Genomic DNA, 17,607 nt, shown 5'->3' with positions numbered 1-17,607 from the left:
AAAAAGCCACCCAGATATCCTAAGACTAACAAAACTATAATGAATAGTAGTTTAGACAGGTGTTCACAGAAATATCTTTATTGCGGTGACAGGCAGCAAGTGTGACATTTAGCAAGTAAGTTTTAAAGCTGTTTTCACATTGTCATGCAGTTGTCCAGAGTTAGTGCTTAAAGCTGTGAAGTATAAACAATATGATAAAAGCCGTGTTCCAAGCCACTAATATTTCCTAATACAGCATGCATCAGATGAGCAAAATGTCATGTCAGAGGAAAAGTGCTCAAAGCTGCTTCAGAAGTTATAATAATCTGCATTTACAGGGAATGCCACTGTTTGTATTATTGTGATTAAGTGAACTGTGATTGGTTGATACTCTGGCCTTGCATATTTTAAAGTTTGTAGCAATGTGATACAGCTGTGGCAAGATTATAGTTCTTAACATCCCGAAATCACAACTCTGGTACATCTCATAACATTTTATACAGACCATTTACACTTGATTTGGTTACAATTTAATAGAGTATCATTAATACATTCTACGTGACAATTCAATATCCACTTATTTTTACATTGTTAGTGCTGATAGTACATTAGTGGATTACAAGTTAAATGCATAGGCTAAACTTTAAATTGCCAAACAAAACCAAAAATACAAAAACAGTCCATCATAAACACAAAAATTAAAAGGGTTGATCCAAATCAACATAAAAGCATACGATGCAACACATAGCGTTTATATGTAAATCTCCAAGCCAAGGAATTGAAGAAATCTGCCACAACAAATGAATATATAAACAAAACCCACCAATCCCTCTCATTTAAAGGTGCACTCTGTAACTTTACTTGTGGAACGTCTGCTACCTGCTTCTTATTAATTTGATTCGCAGTATGGCATTAAACATATCAATCTCCACGGAGACAAGCAGGACCAGCACAAGTTACAGAGCAAATCTGTGGAGAAGCAGCCCCACAGTAAGAATACTCGTTTTTCCAAGGTATATTTGAGCAATAAAAACGCATGTAACCAAATAAAGGTTTGATTGATACATTTATTGCCGAGCTGTGGACCATTCCAGGCAAAGGTTTGAGACAAGCAGGTGGCAGACCTTTCACCAAGTTGTATAGTGCATCTTTAAATGAGTTATGAACAGTGTTGGGAAGTAAATACATGTATCAGAACACTAATTTTGAGTAACTGTACTGCAGTTACTTTCTCAGTTGGTGGTATTAAGGATGCAGTTACTTTCCTAAAATCAAAGGAATATGTTGCGTTACTCAATCATGAAATGTAGACTTCCAACTGCACGACATTGGGGAGAAAAATTAGTGCAAGTGCAATTTTTTCCATCTCTAATTAGGTGTAACAATCATAAAGTGGTTTTAATCCTACGTGTTCTGTTTTTACACTATAATACAGTTCTCTGATTGGACCATGTAATTATGCGATAATATGATAAAACATACATTTTAAGGCAGGTAAACATTTTTCTTCCCAACACTGTTTATGAGCTGGTAATTTTCATTGCATTTATCTTTCTCATAAGGATCAGCGTAAGGACACATTTGACCCAAAAGGATATGCATCGTTTCAGTAGTCAAAGCTGTGTGCCAGTCAGTTACCAGTGCAGCTAGTGTTACCGTCGTCACCATTTACGTCACAGTTGTTTAAAGCTTCTTCGCTGGCAATAGTCTTCCAAAAACCAAAGGAAAAGAACATACTTGAAACGGCAAGACCTGTTCATTGCGCCAAATTGGTGACAACAAACCAGAAATGTCTTATTAAATGGAGGCATGTAGGGGCAATTCTTAGTCATACACAACCTTTAACAGATTGATCGATTACTAAACATCTGTTATGAAAATGCTAGAGACGCGTTCGAACATTCATAACGTTTATTCTTTCTCCCGGCCGTTTTAACTCTCTGCGTAACATTTTATCTTCAGTAACATTCAAGCGGAAGCCATCAAATGTAAGAGGAACTGGAAGCATCAAATTAGAGATTCAATTCTCAGTGTAACGTGGGGTAATACTGAAGAAAGTGCATATCAGAGTTGAACACTGGCCTGAATCGGAAACAACAACAACAACAAAAATATACAGTATTTCAATTAAAAAAAATAAATTTAAAAGACAAATCTCAAAAGAAAACATGTGAGTTTAGAGAATAGCTTATTCATTAGTGGATAGGTGCTTGGTTCACCACTCGTTCCAGACAATTAACCAATAAGGCACCACTTATGTAACTGCAGTAACCAACGGATTCATTTTGCAAACCAATTTATATTCTTATCATTCAGTAGCTTATATGCCATCTTAAAAGTAGACACAACTAACCCTCAAATGGGAAACCAGAGGACATTACCCTATAGTAGCGATGGGCGATACCAGGTACTTTTGTTTTGATCCAAAACCAAATAATATTAAATTATCGTGATATTGATTTGAAACAGATAACGTTTTGTATTGAAATGCAGTTGAAACTCCACCCCAGCTTTAACCAATCTGAGAAAATACGTCTAGATAAACAAAAATATAAACAATGCATTCCATGATTTTTTTGGGTTGATATTTTTGCACGACGAATCAATACTTTTCAATACCTCAATCAGTATCAATATATTGGTATCAATCCACCCTTCACTACTCTATCGCCTTCCCCTTTACTAGTTACTCGTCAACCATACTTTTAATGGTTTCACTCATTTCCAGTCAATTTAAACATGTGAGATGCAATGACAATACAGCGGATACATCACAAAAATACAACAGGATCCTTAATACTACTACTACTGCAATTCAATGTACACATTTCTCTTATAACTGCGTAGTGTTTACTTTGAATAACCCATTTGTTTGCATCCTTCAAAGTGCCATTATAAGAGGTTGCCACATCAGCGGGACCCGTTTCTCATTCATTCATTCATTGTAACTGCATGTTGGTTGGCAAAATAAATGTAAAAAAAAATCATGGTTTTGTGGAAGACAACAAATTAGTGAGCCAAGTTGCTGCAGAGGACTGGTGCTTCTCCTCTGCTGGTTCATCTGAAGATCCGTCTGGAAGCAGGAACTGAGTGGAGGCAATGGAGGTGGGAGATCCCAGAGACGGGGCGAGGCTGCGCCGCTCGTCTGCCTCTTCCGGCGAGTCCAAATGCCAGTTGTTTTGAGGTCTGTAACCGCTTGAGCTGCAAACATGCGACTCTGGTAATGACTGAGGTTGAGCTAAACTGCTGTCATTTTCAGGTGTGACTTGAAGTTGCATTTGGGGCCTATAACCTCCATCTGCCCCGCCGCAGCTCACGGGGGCAACTTGGGGCTCGTCGGAGGAGCTTTGTGGGTCGGACTGGAAGACCAAAGAAGATCCCGAGGTCTGAATACCAGTGTAAGTCACGTCTGTGCGGCCGGAGTCCAGCGACGACGCAGAAGAGTCAGTCGAGTCTGGGTAACGCGGTCTTATAGGTCGGTCGTCTACCACTTGGTTGTAATAGCGCAGTGATGTCGGCTCGTCCGTGTCGACCGGTTCGTCTCTGATGCCCTGGCCTTCGTCATCCTCGTCCTCTTCAGGTATAACCACGAGAACCTCCTTACTAGAGTCCCACTCAGGTTTCTCAACGATATGAACCATACTATGAGGCGAAGGCTTTACATCCAGTGTCCTCTGAAAGTCACAAGGAAAAGAATAGGATTTCTGATCTGTTCATTTTAAGGACTTATGACTGTACCAAACAACAGGGGTTCTCAAACTGTGGTAAATGAGCTCCTTCAGGTGTCGAGCGGATTCATTTCTATAATATTTAATGAATTTAGAGTCAATCCACACTTCGGTCCTTCTTTGGATTACCAGTCTTTGTTTAAAACTAGTATAACAAGTGTATAATGAAGTGTGATGTAGGATGACAAACTTGCTCTTTGTTACAGAAGTCAAATCGAATTTTAGACCTGGTTTAGTCATAGTTTAGACCTAGACTATTTCTTTGTTAGACTCAGTTTAGGCCAAGTTCAGAGTTTCAAACCTGCTTTAGCCATAGTTTAGACCTAGAATGTTTCTTTTTGAACCTGCTTTAGCCATAGACCTAAAATTGTTCCAATTTAGATCTGGTTTGCAGTTGGTTTAACTTGGAAAGCCAAATATTTCTATAGGTGGTACTTGATGTGAAAAGTTTGAGAAACACTGCTATTCAAGATACTAACTCACTACAAAATGTACAGTATTATAACCCATCATTTTTACCTGTGGAGCGGACCAATCACTGGGTAATTTAGGCTCTGGTATATCTGGATAAAATGCACCCTTTACCCTGAGGACAAAACAATTTCAAATCAAGAACATGTCAAAGAATCATTTTAAAAAAAAATTGCATTTTGAACAATAAAGCAACAATACCATTTCCGTTTCTTGTAGCAGATGAATGTCATGACAATCAGGGCCAACGCTGTGACTCCCAGAGTGGCCAGAATGTCCAAAATCAGCCAATCAGCTATATAAAAAACATACAAAATTAAGAGTTAAGAGACAATATTTCATCAACATTAACTTGATCATGTTAATGTACCATATGATTCTAGTGTTATTGTGGCTGTTCCCCCGGTGTCCTCCCCTGCCGACGTAAAAGGCTTCACAGTAAACTTGTAGGAGCCGAAAGGAAGGCCTTTTACTGTGTAACTCTTTTCCTGGTTTGATAATGAAGCTGTTGAATAAAAAAATATAGTTAAAACACAAATACAAAGGTCAAGAACAGGCAATATTACATTTTCTAACAATCTATGCGGCGTTTAGTGGACATTTACCAAGTGGCGTGAGTTGAGAGCCATTATTCAAGTAAACGTTGTATCCAAGGAGAAAACCTCTTTGGTGTGTTGATGGTATTTCACTCCAAGTGATGAGAACGTCCGAATCCTGCTGTTTGGTTGACAGCTGAATAGAACTGGATGGGGCTTTTTAAACAACAAATCAAATTGAGACAGAAATATTTACATAAACGTATGGTTTTCTGTTACAACAATGAACTCACTCAGCTCACGCATGTATCCTTGCCATTGCATCAGTAACTCTGGGGCCTCTGAAGGGCAACTGTACAGTGAGAAGTAATATCTCACACCCGGCTCAAAGGCATCTGGGAGGAGAGAAAACAAATCATTAATAACCACTTACAATAAAAACAATATAAACTAACTACACCTTAAATAGCCTTAATAAAGCATGAACAAAGACAATTTGTTAATTATGATTTGAGAATGATTCAGGCTTTGTGACTACTTAATTAAGGGGTTAAGAGTTAGGGTTACTAACTACATGCTTTATTAAAGTTATTAAAAGTGTATATTTCAAAGTGTTACCAAAAATCCATTATTATTAACATTACAAAATGAAAACTGATACTGGTTATAGGTTACAAATGCTCTTCACATAATGGTATTAATTTTAAAAACAGACAAAACAAAAGATTTATAAAGATTTATAATTATATTGTTATGTGAATCTGAAAAAAGTATACATATTTTTTAGACAATCTCCTTAAAAGCTTTATAGCATTTAGTTAATATTTTACATTTAATGGATTTGGTGCAATTCCGTGATTAAACAGAAGTTACCTGATTTGATCGACACATTGCTAATTTCTTCTCCCAATTTGATCCACTCTACAGAGCAGTCACGCTCACACGAGGCCACGTGCCACTGCACCACATAGCCACAGTTGCTCTCGGCGTCACTCTGCCAGGACAGAGGAAACGCCCCCTCTCTAAAATCTACTTTGGTGATAGCTTCTGAATCCAGATCTATAACGACATACGTTTAATGTTATTTAGTAGAAAGCAATGGCTTTTTGTATGAATCTTTATTCCTGTTTTCCATACCGGTGAGATGCACAGGTAGGTTTATACTGGCAGGTGGTGAGAGCCCAGCTGGATTCTTGGCCACTACACTTGCGATCACTCTGGTGTTATTGTTGGCCGTATTTCCAGAGAGGTTGACCGGCATCGTAAACGTATCAGAGGAAATGATTTGTGTGTGTCGGGTATCGTCGTCAGGGCTCCACAAAGTCACTTCATAACTGACAACAGGACCATGGCTCATTCTTGGTTCATACGGCTGTACAAAGAAATCAATGCAAATTCAGAAATATGATACAATTCAATACCAAGATCATCAAGTTATTTTTGTGTGTGTCAAAATCTGAAATATTTAGTAATAAACTGCTATTGTAATGTTAATTTATCATTTAAAATATAAAGGTGCACTATGCAACTTCTCTAGTGGAGGGTCCCCCAATTACTTACACCCATGAAGTTATTGTTTTTGCCTCGAATATTCCACAGGGCGACTTAAAAATTATGACTTTCTATAGAGACTCGAAGGGGCGAAATGTTTTTAAATGCAAGCTAGACAATTTGCATTGTGCACCTTTAACCTTTGGTACATTCCAATGTCACATATTGTACAACATAATGCAAATCAACTTATAGACAAGCCTCTGTAGTATCACTGTGTCTATTGGATATCGTAAAAGTACAACATGTACAATTACCTTCCATAAAACCTGTCCAGTTGAGTCATTGTTCATCCATATCCACACATCAGGAGTACTTGGAACTATGCAAAACAAAAGATTATCATTAGACAAAAAATATGGCAAGAATAAAAACAATTTCAGGGAGGGCGTTAAATGACAAAAAAATAAAAATAAAACCACACTTACTATCACAATCAGTTTGGAAGGTAATGGTTTTGCTCCAGTTTCCCCACCTCCAGAAATTCTGCTGAGCTCCGCAGCGGACTTTAATGCTATACTCTTCATATGGAAACAGATCCAACACCACCACAGACCGCAGACCCACACCAGAGAAAGTGCGCTAAAGAGACACAGTCAAATAATAACTATAGAGCACTAATAGCTTTTAATGCCTATTAAATATGACAGAATAGCAATTATGGAAGGTAAGAAGCTGATTTATTCTTGGTTAGAAAAGTAAAGGTAATTTATTATTGAAACTAGAACAGCTGCAGTATAATATAGAAATGTGTGTGTTTGTGTGTGTGGGGGGGATAAACAAACAGGTTGACTAGCAGTTACTGAAATATTCCTGTCAACATGTTCATTCAGGCCTCGTCAACTCACCTTTACTCTGTCATCGCTGGATGTGAGCTCCACTTGACAAACAAGAGGGAGCGAAGAATAGTGATTGTGTTTCCACTGCCATGTCACAGTAGTGTTACGTGCACTGGCCACAGTGCTGAGTTCTTCTGGTGGCAGAGGGACAACTGGACAGAGATGATAGAAGTTAAAAGTGTCTCTAATGAAAACAAAGGGTGTGATGATGTGTGAGGTAAAGCCTGTACCTCTGGTGCGGACCTCAGCGGTATCATTCAGACTGTACTCTCCTAGTGAGTTCCTGCCCAACAGTTTCCAGTCATTCTCCCAAACTGGGACACTGCACTGCTTTCGGTTCTGCTCCAAGTGGACTAAGGAACAGTTTCTGCAATAACGCATAATTGTGGTTCATATAATCAATCTAACCGCAATTCATTTGAGTTTCAAGTACACAATTATCCAGTATTAGTATTAGACGTATATTTCTAGTGTTATATATAAGCATAGAGTACCATACCTCCCATTGATAGAATAGCGAGTTTGTCGTTTGCCAAGCAGGTGTGTGTTTTGTCGCTCTGTCCAGTGACAAACAGCAGAGGTCAAATCATAAGTTTCACAAATGAAGTCAGTCAAAACTGGAGGATCTGGGAAATAAAAGATGACAAATGAGCTTTTTCTGTATGTCGGCAATTACATGTCAAATGTATAATCTTACATCCAACAAAGACCACAGCCCCACTGATCTCAGCCGGCGCCTTCCCTTTGCAGTATGCATTGTGTCCATAAGGAGGCGAGGGCTTTTGGTTATAGATTGTAGCGGCGTAGGTGCGTCTGCTCAGTCGAGTCACATTGACACTTTCTGAGCTGAAGTGGAAACTGCTGAACAACCTGCCCTCTTTGATAATACAACAAAAGGTTATGTTGGTTCCTGCAGCCACTATCCTGTCCTGGGGATAAAACTGCATCAATTCATTGGTGGGACGATCATTTCCTGAAAATAAAAAAGACAGAATGGTTTCAATTTAGTATGTGCAATAGAACAAACTAAATGTACACTGACAACATTAATAATCAATCTTTTGCTTCACTAATATAATAAGAAAAGACTAAACTACTTCCTTAAAAAGTCTTCAATAAATGAATGTTTTGTGTGTAATTCTTACCCTGAAGTATCTGCGTACTGCTCCAGTCACTAGTCATCAGGCCACTTCTGGACCGGAGCTTGAAAGACAGCGAGGTACACTCCAGGGGCTCGACTGACATCCACTTGAACTCGTGCTGACCGCTGGCCTCATCCGCCGCCACAGTTAGAGTTTCCTGTTGATGCGAGGCATAACAGAAGGTAAAAAAAGGGAAAGGACAGGGACAATAAAGTAGCTGAGACAACAACTACAGATGATGACCTTACATAGAAAATGGTATCATTGAGTTCTGTTCGGAGGATCAAGATGTCAAAGGCCGTCGCTTCCCCCCCGGACCAGGATATAGAGACTTGCTGAGTCTTCAAGTTGGCGGACAGGCTCACTTGCTGGGGTACGGGAATGACTGAAAAACAAAAATACTGTTAACTCACCACTGCCTTTCTTACAGGAAACTTCCAGCCATCTGTTTCTTACCATCTTTTGCCCAACAGGAAAAGCCCAAAAGGACGAGTAACCAAACGAACTTTAAGAGATGCATTGCGTTTAGTGTCACCATTTGTAGATCCAAAATCTCTTTTTCTACTCTGACATCAGAAGAGACATCGTAAGAGGCAAGTCAAGCAGACACCCTGTGGAAAAAGTAGATAAAGTGTTAGTAAAAGTAAAAATGGCTGAGATGTACACAAGTCATTTCTCTTTTGAGTCAATAAAGTTGGTGTGTGTGGTGCGCTCCAACAAATCCAAGCATGAATTTGTCCTGCAAGAGCAATAAAGCTGCATTACTTTTATACTGCAAGCTAGTCCTGCCTCCTTTGTTTATCACTGCTACTTGGAAAACCTTATTGCACAACACAAAGCCAACAGGCGAGGCAGAGTTAGTGCCACTTTTAAACTTTTAAGGGTCAGATATTGTGTTGCGAACGTTTCCCGTCACCAGAGATTGCAGTTCTGATAAAATCTTGGTGGTATAAGGGTTAACTTCCTCGTTTCAGTACAAAAATGTGTCTAAATTTACCCATCTTTAAACATGTTTTTCAGGTTCTCCCATTCAATCCACTAGTGAAAATCTTTTTGCATTATTTTTATGCCATAGTGTAACTCAAAAGAGCAATACGGGTACTACATTTAAAAAATGACAACAAAGAAGTATTACACTGATTATTTATTTGTCTTTATTCAGGCTGTGACAAATGAGATAAAGACATAAAGTAGTAATTTATAGGTAGAATTAGTTTAAACACAATCTCAAAACTCATTTGAGATATTTAGTTACACAATTATAAGCACAGAAATATTGTAATATGCACCAGCCCAACACACAGTTGTTGTTGAACAGTGGGTCAGTAAATGTAGTGAATTGGGAGTACGTTTTTGAAGTCAACCATTCGTTTTTATATCAAATAAAGATTTTTTAATACTTGAGCTTTGCTAGAATTTCTCTTTTGATACTTGTTTCAAAATTAATTTAAAATGAAAAGACACTAGGTGAGGATGGGTGAAAATAGGTGGGTCTTTTACAAATGGCTTTTAAACTCTATAAAATACAAGATATATAAAATTGCAATTGATGGTTATTAAGTAGCTGAATGAGAGCGGGGAAATAATTCCCAGTCAGATGAAAACTCAAACTCAAACCAAGATTTAATAACCTCTTTGAACTCCTGCAACTTTTATAAAACCATTATGTTGGTGCAATTCAGGTTTGACAATAGACGTGTTGTGGCAGGTCTTGGAGCTAAATGATTCCATGCCAGTCCATTCATTTACAGCCAATGGCACAGAGATGGTTTCATTTCAATCAAGAGAACACAAACAACAGCCAATTTTAGAAAAGAAAAACGCCAGTAAACAAGACTAGAGCGATGGTTACAGTGTCGATGCTGTTGACGTTTTTGTTTTTTTTAAAGCAAAGTGTAGGAGGTATTGATACAAAAAAATCAAAAACACATACATAGGACAGAATTTAACCTGTCCAAAATACTCTCTCTCAAGTCTTTTCCTGGAATTTGTCATTTTACACTTTGATAAAACTGTCAACAAAAACAAACTCTCAGCAAAAATAAAATGATTGCATAATTTGTTTTTCTTGTGGTGATGCCAACAAGTTCCTGCAAGTGCCACACTCATAACGGCCCACACCAAATTCCAGGTGCATTTATGGGAAAGGGCGAACACAGCCACCTCCTCAGCTCCTGATGTCTCAATATTTAACTAAGGATTTAAACACAATGCAACTGTAACAGGTTTGTCTGCACGTCAAGTCCGTGAACCCGATCTTCTTGATTAACGACGTGTTGCTTTGGGAACCGTCTTAGTTTATTGAATTACTAAAAATAACAGAAAGTGGTTTGGATGAAAAAATAAGTTTTCATCGATCATTTGTAGGTATTCTGTTTTAAAAAAAGATAACTGGAGTCACTGCGCTGTAGCTTTTTTGTATATATTTTGTATTTTTTTTGAGTTATCACACTTTCTAAAACAGTATATGGCTGAACGCAAAGAAAAGTATCAATAGGTCAATAGTTTTCGATCCTTTTAACTGTACAAATAATAATGCCATTTACTAGTACTTCTCTGTATGCTGCGCAGTATTATGTCTTCCTGAAGGTCTACTCTGACTAGGCTTAAAAAACAGTTCTGTTTAGCTGTGCATATGACTGAAAGAGATTTTATTGTGTTTTATTTCTTTGTATTGTAAATTTAAAGCATATTTTCCTGTTCTGTAAAGCACTTTGTATGAAATGTGCTCTACAAATACACTCGTGGCAGCCCCTTCACCAGAAATGCTACAAAGTGCACCTTAAATTGCAAACTAATCTATCTTCGACCAAATGTTACTCTGTTCCTCTGCTTACTCTGCTAGAACAGAGACTGGCTTCTTTGTGCTCTTGACCTTGGAGCAGCATCACTTTCCATTGAAATTCTGAGGCATGGCTCAACATAAATACAGCTGTGTGGAAGCGCTCCTTTACACACTGGGGCGCCAGAATAGTGTGAGCACCGCATGAAAGCAGCAGTGAATGCACACGTGTATTTTCGTGTGCCCGGAACTCAGACTCAAGACTTTCAATTAGAGCACTATACTTAAGCCCATGCCTTTTGACCATATGAACCTTAAAAAAAAAAAAAAAAAACACAGTGCACTTAATGGAAGCGGGAAAAACAGCCATGGGTTCTGGGAAGCACAACCAAGAAACTGATAGCTTCAAATGCACACGCAAACACACAAATCAATACTGCTGCCTGCTCAATACTCAGCTCCATGGCCATGTCTTTCTGCAAATAAACAGGCCTTACAAGTGAGAGGGGAAAATGAATACTTTGAGATTCCTAATATAGTCTGCTAATTCGTCTGGTAATGCATTGAAGATGTTTGGGAAATGTCATGAATTTCATAGTCGAATTTGGATAAAACATTTGAACAATGAGCGTTTTACTTGAACAAATGAAGTTCAAAAGAGACTACCGCACATGTTTATACTTATACAGTCTTGAAAGGTTTCTTAATTCCTTCTGTGTAGTATGCATTTTATTTGCTCTGATTAGTAGGTTGTGGTTTTGCATCTCGTCCCCAAGGAGATGTTATTTTAAAGCCTGGAATGTTCCACAATATGGCATATAATGTATCTTCTTTACATTTATTCCAATTACAGATGTCTTTTATTGACTTTTTCTTGTGAGTGGTTTCATCCCTCTGCAGATCTGGCTTGTAACTTAGCCTTCGGGCATCACCTGCTCGTAATGGATATGATTTACTTGGAATGTTCCCCAGTAAGGCTTATCATCTCCATGGAAACAAGCCGAAATGTTACATAAGTGCACTTAAACTTAACCTAAATGTTAAAGGCAATGGAACTCCCAGTGTCACAGTAAACTATATATATTTATTTTGTTCATGTACAAATTGAAAGTAAGATCTGTCTGAAATGTAACTCAATGCTTCTTTATTTAAAAAAAACAAAAAGCCCTTTAGCTAACATTACCAAAATGTATATATTTTTACTTGATCCAGTGACCATTAATCAACATATTTAAGAGCATACCGTGCATTTTTAACCCCATAAAAGGAAAGTGAAAGTTTGAACAAACCCTGTTTTGGCCCCATCAGAACTCGAGGTCTATTTTAGAAAGGAACATGTGGACTTATAATGAGCGACGCACTGTCCACACTGGACTTTGCCTCCGCTTTCACCAAATCTCAATGGGGCAATTCAACAAAGGAAGTCCAGAACCAGAGCAACGGCTGGAAAATGTCCAGGAACACACAAAGTTGAGCAATTCTAGTCGAAAATGCTTAAACAAGTCGGGAATGGTAAAAGTAATTCATCATTCTAACTTATTTTTAAATGACGTGCAATACTGATCAAATCAAAACAACCAGTGTAGGTTTTTTTCCTGCTTTCTTTGGCACTGCGCCTAAATGCTTTTACAGGCGAGCAAGTGGAAAGAAAATACATCAGCTGAACTACAAACTCTTTTCTATCTTTTGAATCTGAACTCAAATTGCTTAAAAATACAGTATTAAGAAAGTGAGACATTGTTTTCTAAATCATAATATGATTTAGAAAACAATGTCTCACTTATGATTTAGAAAACAATGTCTCACTTTCTTAATACTGTATTTCATGTGGTTTTGTCCATATCTTTAAAACAACGGATCGTAAAAAAACAACATTGAATCCAAGATCATATGTTGTACTTTTAGGGTTCATTTTGAAACGGTTTAATATACTTCCTACTTTAATATCGAGCACAATTCAAGCGAGTTCTTTGCGTTATATTGAATCAAAGCCAATCTATTGTCGCTTGTATAACGTTTCCATCCACATCTCTCAAACTGTTACAAAAGCGAGCCATCAAATGTTTCCGTTTTGAATCAGAGAAGAGAGAAATACAACATAAAAGAGCGTATATAAAACTAAGACAGAACCAGTTTTATTTGTGGTCACAGTCTTTATAAAACACGGTTCTCCCGTTGATAACCTGTGGGAGTCGTCAAGGCCATTCCCGAAGACAACATGTAGCTGTTTTAAGCCAAAATTACACTTACACTGTCATCAATCTGTCAACCTACAATGAAGACCAGTTCTAAAACGAGCACACACAGGCTCTTGTATCATGCCAGGGCTGCGTGGGCCACGTTTTGACATTCACGCTACACTTGGCGCTTATTAGAATTGACCTTTCAGTGTGACCCAAGCCAACCGGACGCAGACAATGTTAAAAAGTGACAGAACGCAAGAGTGTGTGTGTGTGTGTGTGTGTCTGTGTGTGTGTGTGTGTGTGTGTGTCTGTGTGTGTGTCTGTGTGTGTGTGTGTGTGTCTGTGTGTGTGTGTGTGTCTGTGTGTGTCTGTGTGTCTGTGTGTGTGTGTGTGTCTGTGTGTGTGTGTGTGTGTGTCTGTGTGTGTGTGTGTGTCTGTGTGTGTGTGTGTGTGTGTCTGTGTGTGTGTGTGTGTGTGTGTGTGTGTGTGTGTGTCTGTGTGTGTGTGTGTGTGTGTGTGTCTGTGTGTGTGTGTGTGTGTGTCTGTGTGTGTCTGTGTGTCTGTGTGTGTGTGTGTGTGTGTGTGTGTGTGTGTGTGTGTGTGTGTCTGTGTGTCTGTGTGTGTGTGTGTGTGTGTGTGTGTGTGTGTGTGTGTGTCTGTGTGTGTGTGTGTGTGTCTGTGTGTGTCTGTGTGTGTGTGTGTGTGTGTCTGTGTGTGTCTGTGTGTGTGTGTGTGTGTGTGTGTGTCTGTGTGTGTGTGTGTCTGTGTGTGTCTGTGTGTGTCTGTGTGTGTGTGTGTGTGTGTGTGTGTCTGTGTGTGTGTGTGTGTGTGTCTGTGTGTGTCTGTGTGTGTCTGTGTGTGTGTGTGTGTGTGTCTGTGTGTGTCTGTGTGTGTCTGTGTGTGTGTGTGTGTGTGTGTGTGTGTGTCTGTGTGTGTCTGTGTGTGTGTGTGTGTGTGTGTGTGTGAATGACCTCAGCTGGGAGTGGACATTCAGTTCTGAGCAAAGAGAAGTTTAGACTTGAATGAGACTGTTGCTTGTGTTTCCTTCCTTCCTCTCCTCGGGAATGAATTAAAATGATTAGGTAAAGGGGAAGCAAAACAGTAGACAAATATGTAAACAGTACGTACTTGTGGAGTACTTAAAGATGACACAAACAATTGAGATTAGTATTGCCTGCTATATATATAAAAAGGGAAAAGTGCTCATATGAAGCAGCTTAAGGATGGAGCAGTGGTTTCCAAAGTTGGGGTTGAAAAGGATTGAATTGAATTATTTGTAGATATGTCTAAAAAACGATTGTATAACCGCCGATTAAAAAAGACGGTTTTATGTCCAATCGGCCCCTGTCGTAATTTCTGGTTTTCGGCCGATCAAACTGACCCGCATGTGCGGTGCGTAGCAGCTCAACGCGCCCAGAGCAAAACAACTAAAAACAGCAAGATTCATTCAGCGTCCAGTTTACATTCAAAGTCTATGTAAATGCACGTCGAACACCTCCTGCGTCTTTCGCGGCGCGATTCCTGCTTTTTTGACGTGGAGCGCGGCGCGTAGGGTGCGTTTTGGCGCAGCAGCCAATCAGAGATGACGCTCCTTTTTGTTCCTGTTCTGTATATAAATTATTTTTATATATAGTTATTTATTTTTCTATTTTTCTACAAAATAAATTAGATTTTATATTATAAAACGTGTGTCCTGTATACATGCACCTTTTTTCATATATATAATACTGGGTAGTTTGTAGGAAAATCAGTGGCTAGATAGAAAATCGGTATCGGAAAAACTGGTTTTGGCAGGTCAGACCTCCTTAAAAACCGGAAATCGGTATCGGCCAAGAATTTTGCAGTCGGTGCATCTCTAGTGTAAACCTAAGAGGGGTCCTGATTTAGAACTGGGAAAAACAGTTGAAAACGGTTGACTTTCTCTTGAAGTTTAAACAGAATACTTGATGATGTTATCTATGATATATTACTAACTATTAGCTATTACCTATGATTATATATACATATATATATATATATATATATATATATATATATATATAATCTATATATACATATAGATTATATATATTTATATATATATATATATATAATCTATATGTATATATATAATATATATATATATATATATATAATATATATATATATATTCTATATATATATATAATATATATATATATATATATATATATATATAATCTATATGTGTATATATATATATATATATATAATCTATATGTATATATATATATATATATATAATCTATATGTATATATAATCATAGGTAATAGCTAATAGTTAGTAATATATCATAGATAACATCATCAAGTATTCTGTTTAAACTTCAAGAGAAAGTCTATAGAGTATATATAGTATAGTATATATAGAGGGCTAGACTATGACGACAACATTTGTTCAACGTCTTTTTTGTTCTTACAGTCATTGATCATGATCACAATTTTCATTACATATCAAACAAATCAAATTTGACTTTCAATATGAATTTGCTGAACATAAAACATACTTAGCCACCTACTTAAATTACCATTTAACTTCCTCCAAAGTCTGAGATCTGCTCCAAACACATGCTCTGACAGATCGGTTGATTTGACCATTAGAAATGACTGAATCTCAATTCAAATTAAAAAGAGCTGGATTTTGGTTGTACATTGTTTCATAAATAAATTACCTTAACATTTAAACCATGGGCTGGGCAATCGAATTTTAATTGAGATCAAGATTGTATTATAAGTCATGTCTTATCATCAATTACATACTTTTTTTATTTTATTTGAGCCAGTCATGGTCAAACCTCTGAAGAAAAAGAAGACATCATTGCGCACATCCTTTGCCGACAGTCAATCAATACTGAAAACCATTTTATTTAGACAATAAAAAGACATAACAAAGCTGAATTTAAAATCTAGTTGGATAAACCAATTTTTTCCCTTTACATACAACAAAAATACCTGGGTGGCTGTTCTAACTGGCATGAACAAGAATAGAACAAGAGCATTACACACTATAATAGGTGTATTTTGCCGTTAGACATTAAATTGCTAAATAAATACAAAATAACAGGACTATACCCAAATCACAGTGTATAATTGAAGCACATTGAACACACTGGACTGAATGTGAGCACAGATGCCTTCACGACCACAGAGTTTTTAGCACAAACAAGATGCGCAATCCAAACATACAAAGTGAAATATCTTTGGCAACATGTCAGGACGTAATTACCATGAACATCACCGGGTTTATTTGTCTTTTTCTTGTACACATGATCAGCAAAACAGAGCACATAAAGCTTTACTGCAATCCGACGTATCTTTAGCCTAAAAATCCAAGACGACCGAAATGACTCATCACATCTCGAAGCCGAAATTAAATGCACAAACTGATAATATACGAGTAAATTCTATGTATTTAAGAGCACTTTCCCTCCCCTTCCTTCCCTCCCACGCAGGCCACGGACATTTGGAAAAAACATTGCTATTGTGACGACGCGCTTGGTTTTACGCGCAACAAATGTGGATTGTATGGATATTTACCTCTTTGGATTCAAAATGGAAAGGATGGTGGTGATTCCTCGGTGGTGTTCCTGTGTTTCTGTGTCTCTGTGTCCCTTGATCTCGTTTTGACGGTCGTGTTGTCTGTAGAAAGCCTGCCGCCTCGCTCCGCTCCCGTGCGCACTGAGGTTACACCATTCCCAATGAATCCCGGGAGGCGGGGCTTTCGGGAACTGGAGCGCAGCGCAGGGTCTTTGACTGACAGCGAGCCGGACCAATGGGGAGCAGGGCTCACACGGGACAGGGCGTTGGTCAGATCCACGCGTGACGGACACGACTGGGCTCCACACACAACGGCACGTGACTCACCCAGTCGCGTCAGGCGGTTTTACGCTCCATTTCACGGTTTGTTTGGTTCAAATGTGCAAATACAAACAGTTTTGTCTTGTGTAGTTTAAAATCTGGATAATTGTGAGCATGAGATCATAGTGACCTGATGTCATAGGTAATATAAGAACTTGTATTCGTCTCAATTCAATGTAATATTTTATTTAAATAAACGTAACTGTTTGTATTTGTTTTTTTTGTTTTTGTTATTTCATTATTTATTTGATTTATTTTGCAAATCACATATGAAACTCAAATAAATGAATCCTTAATGGTCTACTACATTATGATAAGAATTGTAGCTAAGAATTAAATTCCTACGTTTTGACTTAAAATGTGTGCAGTTCTCATTTTATAGGGAGCCAGTGTGCCTGCTGTAGGTGAAGTAGTTTTGCAAAATCCCTCCAAATAATCACTCCCCTTCCATCAATGTAAATGTTATATATTTTCATTGTTCATATATGATTTATTTTAATGTGAGAGTCAACATAATAAG

The 17,607-nt window shown here is 38.0% G+C and overlaps 1 protein-coding gene across 1 annotated transcript; it reads right to left on the bottom strand.

Moving 5' to 3' along the window:
• Positions 1-486: 486 nt before the first annotated feature.
• On the bottom strand, positions 487-16,898 carry lifra (LIF receptor subunit alpha a). Its single transcript, XM_072432627.1, has 18 exons — positions 16,767-16,898; positions 8,703-8,857; positions 8,495-8,631; positions 8,250-8,403; positions 7,802-8,077; positions 7,604-7,730; positions 7,335-7,471; positions 7,114-7,256; positions 6,694-6,847; positions 6,523-6,587; positions 5,852-6,086; positions 5,588-5,773; positions 5,008-5,109; positions 4,784-4,930; positions 4,549-4,683; positions 4,380-4,473; positions 4,227-4,293; positions 487-3,653 (listed from the first exon to the last, which is right to left on the bottom strand). The coding sequence occupies exons 2-18, from the start codon at positions 8,782-8,784 to the stop codon at positions 2,964-2,966; spliced, it is 2,931 nt and encodes a 976-aa protein (XP_072288728.1). The 5' UTR covers positions 8,785-8,857; positions 16,767-16,898; the 3' UTR covers positions 487-2,963.
• Positions 16,899-17,607: the final 709 nt, after the last annotated feature.

Source organism: Eucyclogobius newberryi, unplaced genomic scaffold (assembly GCF_026437365.1).
Source record: "Eucyclogobius newberryi isolate DKJ021-1_F unplaced genomic scaffold, fEucNew1.0.hap1 SCAF_6, whole genome shotgun sequence".
Lineage (NCBI taxonomy): Eukaryota > Metazoa > Chordata > Actinopteri > Gobiiformes > Gobiidae > Eucyclogobius > Eucyclogobius newberryi.
The sequence above is the reverse complement of the archived record's forward strand: the minus strand, read 5'-3'. Positions and strand labels throughout refer to the sequence as shown.

Bases quoted from the DNA above. Each gene is read 5' to 3' on its own strand.
- lifra (XM_072432627.1), bottom strand. From the start codon at position 8,784: ATGGTGACACTAAACGCAATGCATCTCTTAAAGTTCGTTTGGTTACTC. The intron at 7,257-7,334 runs GTACAGGCTTTA...ATCTCTGTCCAG, and splicing joins CGCTGAGGTCCGCACCAGAG to TTGTCCCTCTGCCACCAGAA. The intron at 6,848-7,113 runs GTGAGTTGACGA...GTGTCTCTTTAG, and splicing joins CCAGCGATGACAGAGTAAAG to CGCACTTTCTCTGGTGTGGG.